Below are 22,315 nucleotides of genomic sequence, written 5' to 3'. Positions count from 1 at the left end.
GAAATGTTGGCGATTTTTAATCAGGCAGTTAAAGGCAGAACATTTAAATGTTGGCACAAAGCTGCTTGTCTTTTGGGATCCAGACCAACACATTCTGAGATTGTTCATCTTAATGCTAATAGTTCTATATCCTAAGTAGCAAAAACTCCATTAATTCCCATAAAATTCTAATCACTTGTTGCATGATAATGTAATCCAAGGAAACCTACATTTCTCTGATCTTAGTCATCTTATTTAACACTTCCTTATCTAGCACACAGTAGAACTTCAAGCTCCACTACCGTAAACTCCGTACTATAAGCCGCTACTTTTTTCACACACTTTGAACACTGCAGCTTAAACAATGACGCGGCTAATTTATGGATTTTGACGAATTTGCCTCGAGACCAAAGTGACATTGAGAGCGACAACGAAAGAGAGACTGAGGAAGTGAAAAAAGTGATTCTGTGGCTGTTCGATTCCAACACTGAAGAAGACGACTTTAGTGGTTTTAGTGCAGGAGGAAGATGAAGGTAGCGATCAGTGACTTTTCCTGGTAGGCTACGGTATTTTTTATTTATTTTAACAAGCCGTGTTACAGGCACTGTTGGGAAAAAAGCATTTACGGTACATATTTGTGTATGATACCGGTACGTATTTGATTAAAAGTTAAAAAGATCTCTCTGTGTAAACATCTCATGTTACAACGTGGACACCTGCAGCTTATAGACAAGTGCGGCCTAGAGTCCGAAAATGATGTAATTCATATAGTTCATCTAATGACATTGAGTCAAGTGGTGAGTGATTGGGAGCATTCGTTTCCTCTCTTAACTGAAAGTTTTGTTTTTATGGCACATTTACACTCTCCTGTAAACTTTATTTCCAGCACATACAAGCTCTAATAAAGCAGCTGTACATGACCTGTCCGGCAACACAGAGCACACAGACGACTGGCCTGTAAAGAAACATTTACTTTTCTAAGGAGACCAACAGAGAACTAAAATTCAACAGGTTGCCACAAGCATGACACTAATCTACTGTTTATTTCAAGGAATGCAAAGTCACCAGTATTTTCCATCAGAATGGTTTTGCTTTCGTCCTGGCTTTACCATCCCTATCTACAAAAATCACAGACCTATACAGCTAAACTACTCTCTCATTTACGTTTTAACAGAAACAGATTTGTCACAGAAATATGAGGCTCTAACAGGAAAGGATCCCACGAGTCCTGAAGGAGCACTAAAGTCCAGACATAAAAGGAGGAGGATGGAGGCATAAGGACGGTCTTATGCATCTGTTAGTATACGAGGCTTTCACTCAGGTCCGTGTGACGTACATTGTGTTACTTCAACAAACCCATGAGAGTCTTTATGCGCGCTTGAGGGTAGTGTGCATTCACAGAGTACATAAATACGACCTAGTACACATGAACCAGAACAGCAGCATGTGGTGAGGTCCACATGAAAACAGACATCAGGTAGATCTTTGTGTACAGAAAAATGAAAGGTGAAATGAAAGAGAGCGAAAAATGGCAAAGACATGTTGATTTGAAATGCATGGGTGACATGTAACAAACAATCTGCTGGAAAACATGTTTCCTTCAAAATGTAACTGAGACGGCCGTCTAGTCGTATTGGAATGTGATTTGTAGGTGACAGAGCCTTCTTACTCCTGGCTAATCAAAACTGAACAAAGAGGTGAAGCTGAGGAAGGCCATGAACCGTCCTATTATGGAAACCACATGTCACTTGAAGCAGCCACGCTCTGAATTATGCATAAATTAAGTCCGAATACGATTCAAACAGGTGAGTTATATTCAAACTCATCCCTGGTACAGTTGCCATAAAATGGCAAATTCGCAACAGAGACCAAAACTGTGTTTTGTATCAGGCAGTAAACTTGTTTATTTCTTCTGTAAAGTTGAGCATCTCAACGTGGGGGTCTATGGGGGGTGACTCACTTCTAGAGTCAGCCTCAAGTGGTTGTTTCAGGAACTACAGTTGATACTTCTATGTTGGTTTTATTTTCAGCGGTGGACGTTGCTGCTTGGTTTCTCTGTACATGTTTAATGTCACATTAGACGTAGCACATTTTATAACATGACAGCTTGTTTGAGAGTTCTTCTTCTCCTTTGTAACCAAAACAAAAAGACGTAATAATGATACAGCTGGTTTAAATGCCGCAAACTGTGCTGTAGTTTTTCTGTCTGAAATGAAACCAAACATGAATGTTCTACTTTTTCCTCCTCTCTTTCTTTTGCATTTTATTTCAAAGTACTCACTCTTAACCGCCTTCAGACAATCCAAAGTGCAGCTGCTCGTCTTTAACAGGAACTAACTGCATATCCCACATCACCCCAGTCCTGTCCTCTCTTCACTGGCTCCTGATTAATTTTGAACTTTTAAACATTTAAAAATTCTGGTGCTAATTTTTAAGGCTTTACGGTGCAGCTTCTTTTTTTTAGCCATTTCATCAAGCAGTGTGCTCCGTCCTGGACAATGTCTTCCAGCCGCGCCCTGACCGTCAGCTGCTCAGCATTGCTTTAGCCGTGAGCTCGTCCTCCCGCCATGTTGTTGTTGTTAGCGTCCGCTAGCCGGAGTCTTTTTTTTATTATTATAACTTTTTACTTTTTTCCCCGCAACAAAAGCAGCATTTTAATCAACTACAGCTTCTACTTACACACTTTAGTGAAAGAGGTCGGAAAAATACTGTGGAGGTCAGCCCAACAAAAATGACTTGTTGTCCCTCGATCCAAGTACAAACCCTTGGTGACTTTGCTTTTCAAGCTCTCACACCAAAACTGTGGAATGCTCTTCCTCTCCAGCTGAGATCGGTCGACTCCTGTAAAACTTTTATGGGGCAAAACGGTTTTATTCAGACAGGCTTTTGGTTGACTTCTAGCTGCTTTATTGTATTTTATTTATTGTTTTTGACGCACTGTATTTCAGCTGTTTTAACAGTTTATTACCTTTATCATTATTGTTTTTATCCTTGTTATATTATTGTTGTAAAACACTTTGTGATTTTGTATCTGTGAAAGGTGCTATATAAATACATTTTACTTACTTACTTAGTCACTTGTTTTTTTGGGTGGAGTAGAGGTGGAACAGTAATTAAAATCCTCGTTTTGTCACAGTTGTGCACATTGCCCAGCTAAATGACATTCTTGCATCATGTCTTTGTATGAAAAAACCTTCAGAATTAGACGTCCAAACACATGTACACACTCAACAGAACCGTCTAACTTTGGTTCCTCTTCTTTGATATCGACTCTCCGGTTGTCCACTGAAGTCCGAGGACTGAATCACACCAGGTCCGTCCCTCTGCGCTGCTCTATTTTTATAAGAATCTGACAACAGATTGCTGTCAGCGCATGACGCCGCTGTGACAGGGTCAAGGTGCAGCTGTCTGTCCGATTCACACGGCTCTAATGAAGCGAGAGGAAAAGGTGCCTTCGACCCCATTAAACCACTCAAACTCAGGTCTCAATAACAGGAAAGTTGTTCGGTGCAATAAATAAATAAATGCACCAGTTGTTATTGTCTGGAAGTCTAAAACTAAGATCTACTACTACTACAGCAGGATTGGTAAATTGTAATGATGCCTAGTAATACATGACGTCACCTTTCTCCGACAGAGCCGCAAAAGCAGAGCAGAGAGAGAAAAAAACAAGAAGTCACGTGATATAATGTAATTATGTACAATTTTTTTCAGTGTGAAGTCTGAACATGACACAGCAGAAGTAATTAGGGTCGCTTCTAATTTGATGGCAGCCGCCGGGTCGCCAGGAGAGACAGAGGAAATGTAATAAAATCAGGACCCATGAAATGAAGATTGCCACATTATCAACGCTGAGAAACCACCCACACATCGCGCTGCTGCTACAACAGTGTCGCTTCCCCGCTGACTGGCTCGGAGCTGCAGCAGCATTCACAGTGTGAAGAGAGGCGCCGCTCTGCTGTCTTTTGTACATCACTGTCGTGGCATTACGGCTGAAAGGGAGACGGACTGCTGAGACAATACCTGCGCCTTGCATTAGGAGAAATTCTACGTTGATGTGACTCATTGTTTCTAGTGTTTTTATCATTTGCTTTTGTATTTATTCAATTAGACTTTTTCATTTTAAAGACTAGTAATAGAAATATACATTCAGATAGGGTACAGAAATGTGGATCTCTGCTACATGTGCTGCAGACAGTGAACAAACCAAGCATGTTTTTCTACATTAGGTTTTGCACGTTTTTCATTTCAGACAATACATGTCAAAAAAATGTACACGTAATTGGCCGATATCGTTCTATATTATCAGCTGACTGATAAACGGGTTGAGCTTGACTTCATAAGCCCAAAAGTGAAGAAGCCTTTATCATTGTATATATATATTTGTGGTGGGATGCGATTGAAAAAAAAAAATCTAATTAGGGGCTTTGTAATTATGTCAAATAACAATATTTGACACAATAAGGAAAGTTTTTCAATTAAAATACATTTTGGTTGACGACTGCATCAATAAATAGACATATAATGAACTTAAACAACATAAATGTTTATGTTTTATAGATTTTTATCCATGCATTTTTTATCTGTTCACTGTAATCACAGATTAATGCAAACACAAGGTGCAATTATAGCGATTATAGTCAACATTTTCGTACTTTTCATCCTAAAAGTCGTTCTATCCAAGCCGCCCAACAAGCCGAGCAATGCGGTCTCGTCTTCTATCACAAACTTTCTTGTGTGCTGATGTCATTTAATGCATCCTCTGCATCTTCTTCACGGCTGTTAAACCAACTTTTTGGTGCATTAGCGCCACCTACTGGGCTGGAGTGTGTGCATCAGTGTCACCACTCTGCCAGAAATTAGGGACCAGAGAAAGGTACGATTAAAGGCGGGATTCATACATATTAGTTTTTCAGGTAAACAATTAATCGAAATTAACACATTAAAGTCCCAACCCTAATGTACATCTATATGTGACCCATCTGCACAAAATCAGTCGCATAGCGCCTGATGGTATTTGACAGACGTAATATTATTAGATAATATGTAATTAATACAGCTGTAATATTATATGTTACCTACATGTAGAAAATAACTAAATGGACCAATCCAAGTAATAAATGAAATGAAAAATACTTTATTTATTCCAGAAGGGAAATTCAATAAACCCAAAATCAATATCTTATCATGTGTTAATGTAATTCGGGCTGTATCTTGAATAAAGCCCGAGGCGCAATGCCACTGATTTCATGCAGACCGGTCACATATAGACTATATTTAAAGGGCAACTCCATCAAAAGAAGACATCACAGTGTGTTTACAAGTGAAATGCTCCTGAAAATGCAAAGCAAGTTGTATAAAGTCTTTTGTGTCTCCACCGGGAGCTGCGCAGAATCTCTTAAATTGTCTAAATTGACATCTCTTGTCAACAATATCTGGCAATGAGGGCTAGAAGAAGGAAAATAAAAGAAAAACTGTCGGTGTGGAGACAGAAGTGAGGTTACAGAGCTCTACAGCTTCACAGCTCTGCTCGAGAATAGACAACAAGGTTATAACGCGCCTGAATCTCAAAACAATGACGCCAAACTACATTAATGACAAAGCAGCTTAAACTGATAAGAACTTTTAACGCACAACTCTTACAGTGGAGACCTATCGATAGAGAGTGTTGTCTTTTGTTGCTGTTCCGTCCTAACTGGGCAGTTATTCTTTATTTATGACCACAATCGTTTCCTAAGCTTAACTTCAAACTACAAACACTCCAACCTTAACCACAGCAGGGTGCAGAGGGATCGCAATGAGAGAACTGTGTCAGAATCAACCAGGCAGATCTGACAGCTGATATCGAAAATGAGGTCTGAAGGTTAGTACGGTTTCTCACGTTCCCTGTTTGGGCCTGGAAGCCACTCGAACCATTTATTTTGCACACATGAAGAACAATCACGCATTAATAAAGACATGCTACATACAGACAGAGTGCTCTTCCTTCAGTAATGTGTCCTCTCACTAACATCCAGCCTTCACACTGACTGTTATTATCACAGCAGGGGGACTTCAGATGTAGGTGAGGGAGGAAACTCGAAGGAAAATCCAGCAAATGACAGAATAATTTGCAGGGATGATGCTTATTATTTTTCTTTTTCTTTGCAGGGGTTTCGACTTGCTTTTTCCCACTACTCCGTTCTCCACCATAATCTGGCCTCCGGCGTTCTGGAGCTACGTATCGGTAGCATCCGCCGCGAGGTTTAGCCGCTAAAGACGACACTGATAGGAGGAGGATGTTTCTCTCAAGTCAAAAGCTCTGCAGCAGCTGGCAACATTACGATCATTAGCATAAGCTGAGATCTCTCTCCGTCTCACTGCCTTCCCCTCTCCTCCGCTCAGTTCATGATTATAACATCACGGAGGAACGTCGACTCTGTTTGGTGACACTCTCTCCCTCCCAGGCTCGCTCGGTGGGTGTAATGACTGCAGTGAAGATGGATTTCACCATATATCACGACTTGGGTTCGGTCCTTCAGTCCAACAAGAGGACTCGTTGTTTTGGATGACATGTCGGTGCCACTGGGCAGCTTGAAATGACAATGATCATTTTGCTGATAATCGGCAAAAAGCGCATTTACAGAAACATCATGACTAAAGGATGCTGATTATTAGATGACCATATATAACAACTCTAATATCCTACCAAACTGGACGAAGCTGATGGTTTCTACAAATGTACAGTCTTAACAAATTTATTAGAACACCTGTCTAACTTGTTGAGCCCTGCATCTCTCTCTCTCTCTCTCTCTATATATATATATATATATATATATAGACCATCCAGCATCATGAAGGGCTTTAATTCACACTCAGCTCTCGAGATTTTACCATTTTGAACAGGAAGGAGGAATTTCAAACTGAATTCACCTTTTTATACCCAAAATTTGAGTCACTTGGCTTCTCTGAGGAGTCAGAAATCAATCAAGCACAACATTCAACCACTAAAACTAATGCGTCTGTTCAGGAATGCTAATAACTAGAATTTTACATCTTAATCAGAAAATAATAATGTGATTTGCTATTTTTTCAGTTAGTTTTTTTTTAAAACAGTAAATTTGAAAATTATGGATGATAATAATAATAACAATTATTATATTTTGGCATAAAAATATCATTTTGGCTAAAAAAAAATAAAAAAGCTTCTACATAATGGTTAATTAATCATTACAGAAACATAAAAAAAATGATTGTCGTAATTACCAATTCTGCTAATTTAGGGCAGCTGTGGCATAAACCTGACATTGGGTGGAGGTCTAATAAATCTGTTAAGCACTGTACATTGTTCACTAGTACTGAGCTACTGGATACATCTATCTATCTATGTATCTATGTATCTATCTATCTATCTATCGATATGTCAAGTTACATATTTAGAGGATTTTTTTTAAAGAAAACTATCATTTCCTACCTTCAAATGGTTTAAATGTAACTCTACGCCACTGCTTCCTATAGAATGTGATCTACACTCGAGCACACCAGCTCACTTACGAACTGTTCTACGCTACCTAATAGCAAGTTGTAACACTGGAGTGATTCAGTGTTTAAACCAAAAACTGATTCAGAGGAAGAAAAATGGATCTTCTAGCATATAAAAAACATCATATGACATGTTAACAAAGCATGAAAGCAGATTGAGACTTGGTGTTGGCAGACACTGAATATTGAAAGACTTGGATTGGACCAGGGCAGAACAACTTCATCAGAACTTCCCTCTAACAAGCCGAGGGAACCAAGCTTGTTAAATTACATAGTGGTGCTTTCTGTATTACTATTCTTCCTCAAAATCAGTTTCAGGTTTGGAGCAAATGACTCCAAAATCACAGCTTGCCATTGCATAGAGAGGTTTTACAGTGTTTGAGCAGAGGTGAGCAGGTGTGCATAAGCTGCAGTGAGTGGATGAAAAATGATATGTAGACTTGGAGAAGCAACAGTGTAAAGTCACATCTGAGGCATTTTAAGGCAAAAAAAGGATGATTTTTGTTGACAAAAATGGTAAATAAGGAACCTTAATATACAAAGATGAGTTTTTAGGGGTTTAATCAACCACCAGAGAGGACATTCATCTGATCTGCTCACTGGCACCAGTAATAACATGCTAACACCCTCCCAGCCGGTGCTATTGTCAGTCTGAATGCAGCCTCACTGTCTGCCGCTCCCTCCAGCTGAAGAATAACATGGCAGACAGCGGCGCTTCGTTCCACCGCATCAGCTGCCGCGACTCAACGGGATCCTGCAACATGGCCTCGCCGGGGGAGGTGAAGTTACGAGCGAAGTGGGGGGATGGACGGCGGCGAGGAAGGAAGGAGCAGAGATAGGGAGGATGGGGAGGACGGGGAGGGAGAGGCACTCTGCATTTTCTTTTGCGCCATTAGAAAAGAAGGTCTGAGCGCTCTCCCTGCGGGCAGAAGCAGCACGGTCATCAATCTGCGAGGTGAACGCTGGGTTACGAGAAAGTATATAATCTACAGAATGCAGCCCCCCGTCTCGCTGTTATAGACTTCACCCTCCCCCCAAGCTCCTGTACCAAGAGTGCATGTACATTTGTAGATTCAGCATATTAATGGTATCGCATGCGTCCACGCTCCACTGCCTTCCTATGGCTCTTTGCTGCTACATGATGTCGTCTTGGGTTCTGCCGTAGTTTTACTCTGTTCTATGTTCCATATTTCACTCCGGCCTCCATCAGTTCACCAGATGTCATCGGACTTCTGTTCTCTGCCAAGTTACCTGTCTGTCAAAGCCGGGCAAATCCCAACCAGCTGTCCCTGTGTGTGTACCCAGGTTGTGGTTGTACCGTAAATTTAAAAAAAAAAAGACATTCTAGGTATTAGACAGTTTTCTTTGACCATGAAAGAAAATGTCATGATGTCGAGGGAGGATGTGGTGGAGAATTTAAAAGAACACATTAAAAGACAACCCACTAAGACAGGGGTGGGCAATCCTGGTCCTCGAGGGCCACAATCCTGCATGTTTTAGATGTTTCTCTCTTCCAACACACCTGATTCAAATGATCAGCTCATCATCAAGCGCTGCAGAAGCCTGATAACCATCCTGATCATTTGAATAAGGTGTGTTGGAAGAAGGAAACATCTAAAACATGCAGGACTGTGGCCCTCGAGGACCAGGATTGCCCACCCCGGCACTAAGAGGATCTGACTTTTCTTACAAAGCTCGTGTTCATGTTGAATATTTGCTTTTTTTATGTGGGTCTGCTGTTGTTGCTTTCAAAGACTGAATATAAAAGATGGATGTTGCAACCGTGATCCGTTGGTTTAACAGCTACTGTAATTTGTAATTGTGGCTGTCTTGCTATGTTGAAACATGCGAGGGGTGAATCTGACAATCCCAAGCTTGCCCCGCCTTAAAACAGACGCCGCTATATCATCGCTTTTACGCTACATTAAACAGCAATTTAAAAAAATTAACATCCTGCTGTGTTGAAGGAGACTTGAAACTAGCAATTGATATTAAAAACTCATTAGGAAAATGTTTACAGAGGCAGCAGTTCATGTAGGAAGAAGGGCTATTTTTTCATTTACTTATATACAACCTAGTTATTTCAGAAACTAGAGGAGTCGCCCCCTGCTGGCCTTTAAAAGAATGACGGTTTGAGGAACTTCTGGTTTTGCCTGACTTTTCAGGCTACACCTATGTTTTTTGTTTCTTTGCTGCTTCCTGGTTGACATCTTGGATTTTTGGAGCCGGTGATGCAAAAATCGTCGGAGGGAGGCGGAGCCATAGGAGCAGCGATTGGTCAGACGGATTGAGAGGCGGGCCCTCTCTGCCCGCCCACATTTACCACCTTCTGCTCGCTTCGTCTGCATTGTCGCTGCCGACTGTCAATCAAGCCAGCCACGCCCCTTGCCCTGCAAAATGTTGACGATTCTTTAAAAATTCAGTATTGATTTATTTTCAGATTGGCCACTTGATCTCTGGATTTGACTATGAAAACTAATAAGTCCATCTTTTATACAGTCTATGAGTAAAATACATGATTTGACAGATATTTGTGATATGTTACAAGACTTTATCTGGCAGAAAATGCCCTCAAAGTTTAATTGAGAATGCAGTTTAGTTGTATCAGAATGCAGTTTTGTGGAGACTGGGTTATTTGTACATGGCCGATGATCGCTTTGAATCTTGGAAGGAATTGTCGACAACTATGGATGAGTGTATTGTCTGCTGACGGTGATTAGAAAGGTAGAAGTTCTGGTTTTTGTTTTGTTCTTCATTTTGTGTGTTTTATTTTCTCTCCTTTTTTTGCCTTCATGATACTGTGGCATGTCTGAAATAATCAAATAAGCAAATCAAAGCACTGAAGCATCTGTCCTTAGTATTTAGACAGTTCTGTCAGCTCTTATCACGGTCACTACTTACATACTTCTGGGTCATTTCATTCAGTTGAAATCATTGGAAACAGTTGGGACCTTCCTCTGCAACAAAAAAAAAAAGGGCAACTCAACCCTGTTCTCCACTTTTTCACTCCTCGCCAGATTGTTGCTGTCTGTTTGTCTGAACTCTTCATCCTTGCTTTTCTGTCTGTTTTCCTAGATTACCTGTTTGGGCCACAATCTCTGCCTTGCCATCTGGTTTTGTTTGCCTGCCAACCTGCCGTCCTGCCTGCAAGCTTCAGGTTTTTTCTCCAATAAGCTACTGTAAAACTGTTTGTACCTGCCCGGTTCAGCCTGCCTTTGGGTTCTCCTCTCTGCTCTCCTGACACAAACTGGGAGAGTTTGTTTATTTTTCTGTTGTTCAGCACAAACTTTGGATAAACTTTGCGAAGCTGCAGAACATTTTGGCCCTGTTGGATGGCGACTCACGGGGAGTCAGGACTGAGGATGTTGTCAATCAAGATGAGTCCAGGAAACATGGCATCACTTCACAGAAAACAGCAACCAAATACACAACCCACTCTGCAACATTACTGGATGAATTAAAGATATTAAATATGAATAAGTTGCCTAATAGGGCTGGAAAAAGCCTGAGTGAATGGAAAATGTGCATTGCAAACATGAAATAGCAGAGCAAAAATGCTGTTTCACTGCACTGGGCATCCTATTGGACATAAATAGCACCAAAAGCAAGAGTTGTTCTTTAAAGGTCAGCTTATTAAGTATCTCAACAGGGCTTCTTACGTAAGTAATAATACTCATGAGGTATCCTGATATAAAAAGGATAAAGAGGAGGAGGCAAAGTTTGTTCCAAAAACATCTCCGTTTACAGCTGCTGAGATGCGTTTAGGAGGTATAGCAACAGAAAAATGGCCACCAAAATAGTAATAAGTAAGAATGACAATGAGCTTGCTGCACAAATTGTTGTTTGTTGAATTACAAAAACTCTTCAGCTGCCAAAGTATTTCATTTTCGAATAAATCCACCGGTACAGCCGTCATTGCAATGAGCAACCACTTCTAAAAGCCACATTACAAGGAACCACTGGGAAAGTTTCATTTTAGTTCTAGTGTTTCATAAACAGCGTACTGTTTATCAACTGGATAACAAACATTACTTATACAAGTTTAACCCTATTCAGGACTTTCATGTTGTCATACGTAGAAGGTCTTCTGGGGTCCACTGGACCCCAAGAAAGAATATGTGCAAAGTATTTGTTGGTATTCATTGTAGACTTTTACACTATGTTAAATACATGTTCTGATAAGTTGATGTATTTTTGGTTCCAAATGCATGACAAATGTCGCTCTTTTTATATTTAAAGAAAAATCTTCAAATATTAAAAAAAAACAACACCTGTCACCTAAACCAAATGGCCTGGGGTCCAAAAGACCCCAAAAGTCCTGAATAAGGTTAATGTCTGTCTGTCTGTCTGTACTGGTCTTAATAAACTTTGACTTCTAGGACTATCCTCAGGTACCCTTCTTAGCCACTGCTGAGTTGCTTAATTAGCAGGTGAACAGCACTAATTATGTGACGAACAATTACCTTAATTTAGCAAATACACTGCAAAGCACTTTACAAGAACCGACTGGACTCCATTACTGTTACATTAAAGCAAACTAAGTAAAGCCTAAAATATGTCTGAAAGCAGAAAAGACATCGTCGTCGCTATGGTTACAGCTCTGCGTTTCACCTGATAACATTCATTTGCGTTTACAGGTGAAGAATGCAGGAGAACGCTGCATTTCTTTTCCCAAACAGCGAACACAACACACGGTAACTGTTGCACTGACTGAGGCTCATTGCAGCTGATTAAAGTTTACAGTAACAACATGCTGCTACTTCACTTCACACGACAAACCCACTAGTCTGCATCAACACTCTCCTTTAAGGGCAGTTAGTGTTTGTTTACCTTGACAGACAGAGCAGTGGTGGAAGAAGCACTCAGATCCTTTACTGATGTAAAAGTACCACACGGTAAATGTCTTGCATTGAAAATGTTCCCTGAAAGTGACTGTGAATGCAAAAGCAGGATTTTACTGTTGTAGTAGTCTAACCAGCTCACAGAATTGGAGCTGATAAGCTGAACCAATAAAACATAAATACAGTTTTGCCGCTGAATGGTGGGAGCAAAACAAAACAGCGTCCTCCCCAACAAGAAATTGGATAGAAAATGTGTACAGCAGAGTCTATGTTTGTCTAAAATACTCCCCCTGACTGCAAAAAGTCTCAACCATCAGTTACCAATTCAACAAAAACCAACCCATAATATTAAAACACCAATTGTCTCGTCTCATCAACCAATCAGATGGCTTCACCTCCAAAACTGACACCCTGAGGAGCCAATGGGATCCAAGCAGGTTCATAATATTATTCATAACAACAACAGCCCTCATAGTTCAATCATCATGTCATTTCATTGTTTCTGAGGGCAAATAATAAAATCACAATACTGTCATCTGAATAAACCAAAAAATAAATAGTGTACTGTAAACTAGTCTGTTGCTGTGTGAACAAACAGACAGAAATAATCATAGTGTCTCACCACTGAGTGAAGTAGAACTTAAACTATCATGTGGATATATTTCAGGGGTCCCGTGGTCAGCCGGTCGCAGGCAATTATTTTTCATTGCCAAGTAAACAGACGGATGTCAGAAAGGTGTTAAACTTTGGTGAAGTTTAGGAAAAAACCCTTTCCAGTGAGCTAAACATTGTGCATGTGGTAAACCAGGCGGAAGGTTGGCGGTTCGATCCCCCGCCCCTCTATAGTCAAAGCATCCTCGGGCACGATACTAAACCTGAACACACATTAGTGTACGAATGTGTCTACTCTAAGATGTATGCGGCTTTGGATAAATGAAATTGATACTGAAATTGAAAAAATCAGATCAAGAAAAACACTCCCAACATGGAGCTTGTCTTCCTCAATCATACATGTCTGCAGTAATAACCTCCTAGTTTAACCAAACAGCTCTTCATGCATGTGAAAGAATATTGGACAAAGATTAAAAAAACAGAGAGAACAAGAGGATTAAATTAATGAGTAGAAAGAGAAATACCTGGTTGGACAGGTGGACGCCAAACACAGTAATAAAAGCCACGCGAAGAGGCTGAAAGTACAAATAACCTGCGGATCAAAAAGGACCGACATTGAGCAAACGGGGGGGAAAGTAAAAAGCCGAAAGCACAAAGTGAAAGTTTCCACACAGAGAAAATGCATTCTTGGATGGCAGCAGTGTGGGACTGCGGCGCTTTAGGATAATGAGCCAGAAAAATCTACGGGAGATGTTTGGGCGCGAAACGAGGAAGAGCGAGGAGAAAAAAGGAGGAAACATGACTCGGTAAGTGGCTCACAGATTCTGTGCCAGTTAGCTGCTCTCTCCTGGGAGACCAGGAGATGAAGGAGAGGGAGAAGAAATGAGGCAGCGAAAAGGAAAAGGAGACGTGTTGGGGGGATTAAAGGAGCATATAAACACAGTAAAGAGGAAAAAAATGAACGGAAGGAGGCAGAAAAGGGGAAACACTCAAGGTGAAATCACAAATAAGTAAAACTTAATGGATCCATGCTTTTCCATGTTGAGGGCAAAACTTAAGTGTGTTTTTCAGAAGGCAAAGTTTGGCATGCACCTGCAAAGTGCACTTCTATTATCATTGCATGCATTTACCAGAGGATCTTGCACATAATAAAACGAGGAGTAGAGGTTGATCATTTATTCCCACTGATTTACTCAGTTTTACGTCCTCTACTTTAGAAATGAAGACATAAAAACAGCACAGAGGGGATTTACAGGAACAGGGAGGAATACTGTAGAGGAACAAGACGTGCAACCAACACAGGATGGTATAGCGTTTTAAAAAATGATAATTAGAAATAAAAATTAAGCAATAAGGATGCTGTCAATGAACGCAGCATCTCATTAGTAAAACGCAAATGAATAGCGGACAGACGATCGCGACTTTTCTGTTTTATTAAGGCCTTTAATGTGCGTGTGGCTGCATTTTCTTCATCATTAACATCCACATCAGCGCTAACTCGACCTCCACCTGCTCCGTCTCTTTCTTTATTACCTCCTAATGCACTAAGAACTGGATATATTCTAAGGATATTTCTGAGTGAAACTTTAATAGCTTTTCCCAGATTGAGCTGCTCAAAGTAAATATTCAGTCATCAAGTCATCGCTTCTTTTCAGGCCTTCGTGTTCTCAGAGAAAGGTTCATTAACACTCCAAGAACTTTTTCTATAATGAGCACTGAAGTTGCAAATTCCATGAGTGTAAAGCAGGTCTCCATCGAAGCTTTAACTTGTCCTGCACGTGTAGCATGAAGGCAGAATATTAACGTATTTTTAAAAGCACCAGTTGATTTCAGCTGTCAAACGTTAAAGGTGTCCAGCGGAGCATCAAAGTGCCCGGTCGTGTTTTATTCTTTTGGTGCATTAAAGTCCCTCTCCAGTCATGTCTGTGTCTTACAGCTACACATTTAAAAGTATTTTTCTAAGATCCCTTCTGTTCCTAAATGGGCTCAGATGCCTCCTCTATAATGTGCAGATCTATGTCCCTCCACTGCTCACACACTGTAAAACTACTAGTTTTAATATTATTATAATTAATTACAGTAATTCAGTCATGCAGAGTCCAATCAGAAACTGATTCTGATCTAATGATGCAGAAAGCTGCACACTGCTCGCTGGCAAGACGGGTTCTCTAGGTTTGTTATGTGTGACGTCTGAATTTGTGTTTCTGAGCCTGATGACAAGGTGGAAATGCTTGGCCGTGGTGTCGACAGCTCAGTTTGCCTATTAAGTGTCTCCCAGCATATAAAAGATACGAACATGTTGACAAGGTAAAAAAAAAACTTGATTTCACTGAAAGGGCTCTTTAATTAACTGCATGCAAAAACAAGTTGGTCTGCTCTACCAACACATCTGAACAGTGATGGTTATTTCACCATAAAATATAAAGATTAAACCATTATATTGACCTCCTATGTGTTTCTAAAGCCAGTGGTAGTGTACCAGCACATAACTGAGAGCACAAAATGTTTTCTTAAATCCACATAAAGTACGAACCTGATCATATTTCATACTTAATGCTGTGACAAACATCATCACACCATCGTTCCTTACACTTAAGCTACAACTTGTGCTGAGTGTGATGAATATTACACTGTAACCTGCTTTGAAGGATAAAGAAAATGATTAAATATCCAGAATAGAGATTGTACATCACTAGTCCACAAGTTGTCCCTAACCCGAAAGAAACTTCTCAACCTCCCAAACCTTTCATATTTTTTGGTCTTTATATGAAATTTTGTGTTGTATTTCTTCATTTGTCAGTCCAATATATGATGCTTATGTTTTTAATTTTATTTAAAAAAATAATAAAAGAGTGAAGTTCTGGGTCAGACAGTCATTGTGGGATCGGCCCAGTCACTCTTCCATTCTTCAGTTCTGCTTGGCTGGACAGCCCTCATCCTTTAGGGAATCTCCTTTTTCTGTTTGACTTCTGGGATCGAGTGGTTTTTAAGAGGCGATATCATGCTTTTGACTTCACTGAATAAACCAGAGAGGTACTGATGTTTAGATAATAAAACTGTTTGGGTTGGTAACGGAGAGAAGACGTACTAAAGCTGTGTACTGCTGGAGGGGTTAACCCAGTGACCTAGTTGTCAAAGACACAAGCTCTGCTTTGAGCCCAACCACAGAAAGTTACAGGACATTCAGTTCTCCTCCCTCAACATGTTTCCACTCATTCTCTTATGGACGGTCTGAAAAATAGAAATATAAAAGGGAGTTCTGCTTGTGCCGTTAATTCTGACCAATGTGTTGTTTTGTCACAACAAAGAAAACTACAACAAACACCAAAGAAAAGTTAGCATTTCTGTTTTTTTAGTAAATAAACAAGAATAAGAGAAAGTGTAAGAAAATCCACCTGAGTGCACCAAAACAAACCATCCAAGTCATCAGCCCATTAATTCACCGTTATCATCACACATGATATGGCCAATGTAGCGACAACATGTACGTTAACCCAAACCAACCCTTTCAAAACCTAACCAAGTACTTTTGGTGTCTAAATTTAACATGAGCCCAACTGTAAACACAAGAAAACAGCGAGTGAAAAATGAGTGAAAACGAAAGTCGAAACAAGGCTTAAGTCACGCAATAATCTTGGAATTATGGTGCAACACAGGACCAGACTCAAGTCTACTGGCTAAAAGTCTCCTGACTTACACCAGCACCTTCAAATGTAGACTTCTGTTGGTCTTTGCAAGAGCAAAATTGTGGCTCAACCACCATTACATGATGTGATACTAGAACTTGGTCCGTACTGGAACATATGTAGGAGAATGAACAGGAAACAGGCGAACAAAGTGGATTCCAGGGCGACCTGACAGCCAACTAGTGAGGGTACATTACGCATGAGCACAAAAGCCGTCCAGCAGTGCGTCCTCGGTTTGATTCCTGGCTGATCCTTTACTGCGTTCCTCTCCTCTGCTCATTCTCCCATATTTCATGTCTATCTAGCTCTTTCCATTTCCAGTTAAATTCCAGAGCATCTTTGGTACAGCATAATAAAAATATGCAAAATAATGTGCCTCCTGCTTTTTATGAAAATAGACTCTCATAGTTCTTCTGTACAAACAGAAGTTTCTTTGTTGCTGTTGTTTTGCCTTTTTATTGTGTTTAATTGTCTTGTTTCTGTATGTTCATGTAGTGGTATCATAAGCTTTTCCATTATGGTACATTTTTCACTACAATTACTACATTTTTAACTGGAACGCAAGTGTTTTTAAGGCAATCCTAGCCACCAAAAACCTTTGTGTCTTTGCGTCCACATCCATTCACAATATTGAAGTTACTATTTCAATACCAGTTTCTTTCCATGTTGAGGAAGGTAATCATTCATATTTGTGTACTTGCTTGGCAGAACACAACCTGCTATCTACAACAACTCCATCTCTTATCATCATGTCGTCACCTTTGGAGTACCACAAGGCTTCATCTTAGGGCCTCTACTTTTATTCCTGTACTAATTCCCACTTGGTAGTTCCCTTTTTAACTGATAAATAACTGCTTTTACACTCGCATGACACCCAAATTTAAAATCTCCGACCTTTTCATGCAGTTTTTCATGACCTGTGTTACTGTTAAATACGTTGGTTAAGTACCACATATATTGTATTATTTTGCGGGTTTTTTTTGTTTGTGCGCTTGTGTTATATATTTTATATGGTCACTAACTTCTTGAGATGGATTTTTTTTTTGCCATTTTTGGTTGATATACAAACATATTCTCTTATTCATATTGTTTGCCTGCATACGGACGCTAACACTGGACAGGTACAGTGTTCCCACTGAGCCACTGCTGCTACGCTACAATCCATGCAGAACTCTGAACACTGACACTTGTTCCCTGTTCACCTGTTCACTGTTTCTGGCTTTCAGGACACACATAGACAGGCGAAGGTGAGATACTCTACAGATTTACGAGTGGTGGATGTTCAAATCTATGAACCAGTATGAAAAACCAGGGTAAAATAAATGTAAATATCACTCTCCACTCCATTACCAGCTACTACTGTTACCATGCCTTTTAGCTTTAACAAAAAAAACTCCTCCAAATGCTCCAGGGAAGCCCCTCAGTGAGTAACACTTCTGTGGTTGGCAGCTCCCAGGTGTCGATGTGCGTCTCCATATGAATGTTAAGCACATTGGTGTTGGGGGAAAAAAAGTGCACGTATGCTAAAATACATCGTCTTCTGAATGAATTATTCATGTTTTAAAGAATGTACAGCTCTGCTAATGGTTCCCAGGAGCCAAAATATTCACTTAACATGTGAAAATGATCAAAGGCAGAAGTGACATGATTCTGCTTGTCTAACTTTCACCTCCAGCAGTAGGCGAACACTGCAAAGGTTCTCTTGAGGAAACGCCATTGAGTCATGAAAATCAACAGTTACAATGCAAATAAATGGACTTAACAGCAAATTTCAAAGCAAAATGCTTCATACACGTTGTGATGCTAAACACAGATTTGTCACAGTAAGAGTAAGTACGCTGCAGTGACATGGCAGTGGGATTAGGGTTTATCCTCTGAGGATCATTATCATCACCAGTAAATATCATTATTATTTGGTCAATATTTTTCAAGACAGCTTGTCATATGCCAAAGTGCTGGTTGAGGGGCTGGGATAAACGCAAGAACTCACCATTATGATCAGAAGTCATCCTCTCGAGACCATGAATAAGGGTGAACCAAATTTCATGACACTTTCGCCACTAATCATAATGACAGTCTTGATTAGACTGTGTTGTTAAGCGTTGTGTCATCTGGAGAGCATGTTATTTTCCTGTGTAGTAATGATCAAAAGATGCATACTTGTTGCTAATAATGTGGAAATTACAATTACATCCATAAGGATTAGTGATACTCAGGCAGTAAATACACATTTCACACAGTTCTCCATAGTCTCTTGCAAAATATGTGGAGAAAGAAGTGTATATATGGAGCAAGTGTCGCCTCAACCTAGAGATCTGTTCGCGTTTTTTATCATTACTTTGCATATTTGTCGCTATGAAGTCTTTTCCATCTTTGTCAGTAACAACTGAGGGGTTTCTGTAAATGTCACTGTTGTGTTGCTTTGTTTTGTCAATGCAAAAACCCAGCTTCGTCTACATCCTTTTGGTTAGCACTCAATCCTGGGTCATAGTCACCGTAAAGCCCCAACCAATAATAACTGAGCAAAGACATTAGAGGAAGACAAACAGACAGACTGAATGAATTCAGGCCCACAACATATAATGAGTTGTGGGTGTGTATAGACTCACGCTGTAGAGGATGTCCACCCAGCCCTCCATGGTGATGCACTGGAACACTGTCAGCACCGCAAACAGGATGTTGTCGAAGTTGGTGATACCAAAGTTGGGTCCGGTCCAGTATTCTTGGCACAAGGTCCCGTTTGGACAAGTCCTGGCCGGAGGCTCCATACCACAGGGCCAGTCTGCCGCTCGCTCACCTGGTCACAAATACAAAGACGAGGAAATGCTAAATTCTGTTTTGTTTTTGAGCCACCAGAATTACACCAGTGCATTGTACTACTCTAGAGGTTTGATCAATGCCTGTATTTTGTTGGAGTTTACATTTGTCAGAGCTTGTGCAGCTGTTTTACGGAGCTTCAACGTGTCCCCAGTCGTTCATCGGCTCTGCCTGCAACACTTCTAAAGGGAAACACTCAGCGGCATCCCACCCTTGACTGGCTCCTCTAAATGAGCACCATTGACCTCTTAACATTATAATGCAGATGCAGGCTGCAGCCTCATTCTGTCAGTCGTTACACGAAGCTGGAGACCACAGGTGAAGGTTGGTACGACCATCGGCTGGTGGGTGTAGGCTCAGCAGAAGGCGCTCCAACAGAAGGCGGCTGATGTGACAGGCGATAACCAGCAAACGCTGCAGCTCCTCATCCACATACATAAGACCTGAGCTCCACTTTACAGCTGGAGATTAAATATCTGCCAGATCCTCCTTTAAATTCTAGCAATATTATGAAATATCTGGACATGTTGCAGGTTATTTCTATCGTTTTTTTTGGGCACTTCGGGTAAAGCTCGAGGCACAATTTTTTGCCTCGCCCATTTAGTGATACAGAATCTAAATAAAGAAGATGGCATCAGCCCAAAATTAACAGTGATTTGCAGGTGGGTTAGTCGATTTCAGATTATCAGAGGCATAGTTCCTGCAACTTTGATATTTAAAATAGTATCTGTGAAATTTTTAATCGATATATCAAATCATTTCCAAGGATATTTTTATTAAATTGCCTGTAAACCCACTTTTAGAAGCCCTTTTGGTTCATTTGAGGATGTCTGAATTACAATATCTGAGGAATTATTTAAAACAACAAAAAAAAAAAAACTGTGATTTTCTTTGTTTCTCATCACATCATTGATTCAGGATTTAACAAGTAGATCAAATAGTCTCTGATTATGGGTGAGTAAAAATTTGAAAAGACAATTTAAGCTGCCACAAAAAGTCCCAACAAAAATTGTTAAATTATCCTGCAAAGTATTTTACATATTAAATTTTAAATTTCTCAGACAGTATTTTAGGCATCCAGAATTTATGTTAGAAAAGTTTCATGCAAATCAGAGATAGTCGAGCAGAAACTGTTTCAGATGGACGACCCGGATGAGATGATGTCGACTAACACTCAATGTTGTGGAGAATGAAGTATAACGGTTTTGAAATGTTAAATAAAAATAAATATGGCATACTTAAGATGTAAGTTTAAGCAGTTGTCTTATTTTCACCAGCGAATGCGTCCATTTAAAAAGCAGTGTATTCCATATCTGCATAATAATAATCTCACTACAGGAGGGGTGTTCTCTGCAAATCGGGGGGAAAAGACAATAATTATTCTGTTATCGGCATTCAGGCAAAATGTCAGATGACACTAAAAATGTAAAATCATGTATCCTTAAGAAAAACTGAAAATGAACAAAGATATTCAAAGCACTTCAGTCTGTTCAGGTTTTGTATTTAGACGTTGGGTTCCACGGTTTGTTAAGTTCCTAAAAATCCACCTGAGCATGCAGCTGCATCTCTCGAGCTCAAACTGAGGTTTCTATGTTTTCATCGGAGGCAGTGGAGCGAACTTGTGGGACCTGCCGGTGCAAACTCCAGAGATACAGCTGCATGAACAGCTGCCAGCACACCGTGGACCGTCGGGGCTGAAAAGTCTGAGTCACACCACGATTTCAGCGACGCTCGTCTTTACCTGAACAACTCACTGTGACAAATGCAGTCCTGATGTTACACAAACACTATGCACTTTGCATCCACCTGAGCAGACACCGTGTCTTTCCCAATGAAGTGAATGACAACAACGAGCGATGACATTTCATCAATTTCTGCTGTGAAATCCTAAATAAAACAAGTGTTTCAGCTTAAGTCAGCTCAGTGCGAATGGGAAAAAAAACAAGATGTGTCTTTGGATCCTTGAGTTTTTCGGGTTCATGACGTGACAGAAGTAGATGGAGGGTTGCTGAGAGTTTGTTTAAACGATGGGCTAGCACACATGTCAGCAGATGGGGATCAAAATAAAGAATAAAAAACGCTGAGTATAACAGATGCCTCGCGCGCCTCGGAGTTTCATGAGGGATAGTGCCGCGATCACAAGCCGTGCCAAGTTTTAACGATGATATGCAGCGCCAGATTGCACAGCCAACATCCCTCTGGTGTCACTCCAGTAAAATATGTCCTTTCCTTCCCACTGACAGGTGCTGTGTCAGCTGGACTCAGTGTCCACGGACGATACGGGAGCATCGCAGGACCCTGTTTCCTTCAGCTGAGTCCACTTCCTTCATGAAAGTATGGCAAAAATGGCAAAATAAAATAAGAGATTTTGCAAAGCACTGTGGGCTTGTCAGTGTCGTGTTATTGATGGTCAATATGATACCATCAAATTACTTGTAAGTCTTGACAAGTTTACACGAAATCTGATGAAATTAGAAAGTTTTTAAAGTTGAAAGCATTTGTCATGTAAATATTCTTAATGTTCACGTGAACCTACAGAGGATATTAAATCATTTTGGATAGTGTTTATAATCTAATTAATGTCACAGGGAGAAACTATCCACTGCAATCCATCTCTGTGTCTATTAATCCCTCACAATAATATATTTATTGTCTATCTGAGAATTAAAGAGGAGAGGAAAAGATTTACCATCATGCAAAACATGAACAAGTCAAGGTTGTGTTCAAATGCAGAGACACCAGCTGAATGTAAAACTTAAGTCTTGTTCAGACACTGAATATGTAACGCTGCTGCATCATCAGTCTGACAAAGTTTTGGTATTCTGATGGTAAAGTAGCCACAGTACACGTTTGGTATTA

At 40.3% G+C, this 22,315-nt stretch overlaps 1 protein-coding gene across 1 annotated transcript in view; it reads right to left on the bottom strand.

The window, feature by feature from the left end:
- LOC103373625 (voltage-dependent N-type calcium channel subunit alpha-1B-like) overlaps positions 1 to 22,315 on the bottom strand; it is a gene marked incomplete at its 3' end in the record, with an annotated part of 96,041 nt that overhangs the window by 45,978 nt on the left and 27,748 nt on the right. Inside the window, exon 4 of the mRNA XM_008303548.1 lies at positions 19,249 to 19,436. Within this exon, the coding sequence (XP_008301770.1) occupies positions 19,249 to 19,436 (188 nt within the window). The remainder of the gene's footprint in view (positions 1 to 19,248; positions 19,437 to 22,315) is intronic.

This window comes from Stegastes partitus, unplaced genomic scaffold, assembly GCF_000690725.1.
Source record: "Stegastes partitus isolate 25-593 unplaced genomic scaffold, Stegastes_partitus-1.0.2 Scaffold2032, whole genome shotgun sequence".
Taxonomy (NCBI): domain Eukaryota; kingdom Metazoa; phylum Chordata; class Actinopteri; family Pomacentridae; genus Stegastes; species Stegastes partitus.
Note: the sequence above shows the minus strand (reverse complement) of the source record. Positions and strands in the feature narration are given on the sequence as shown.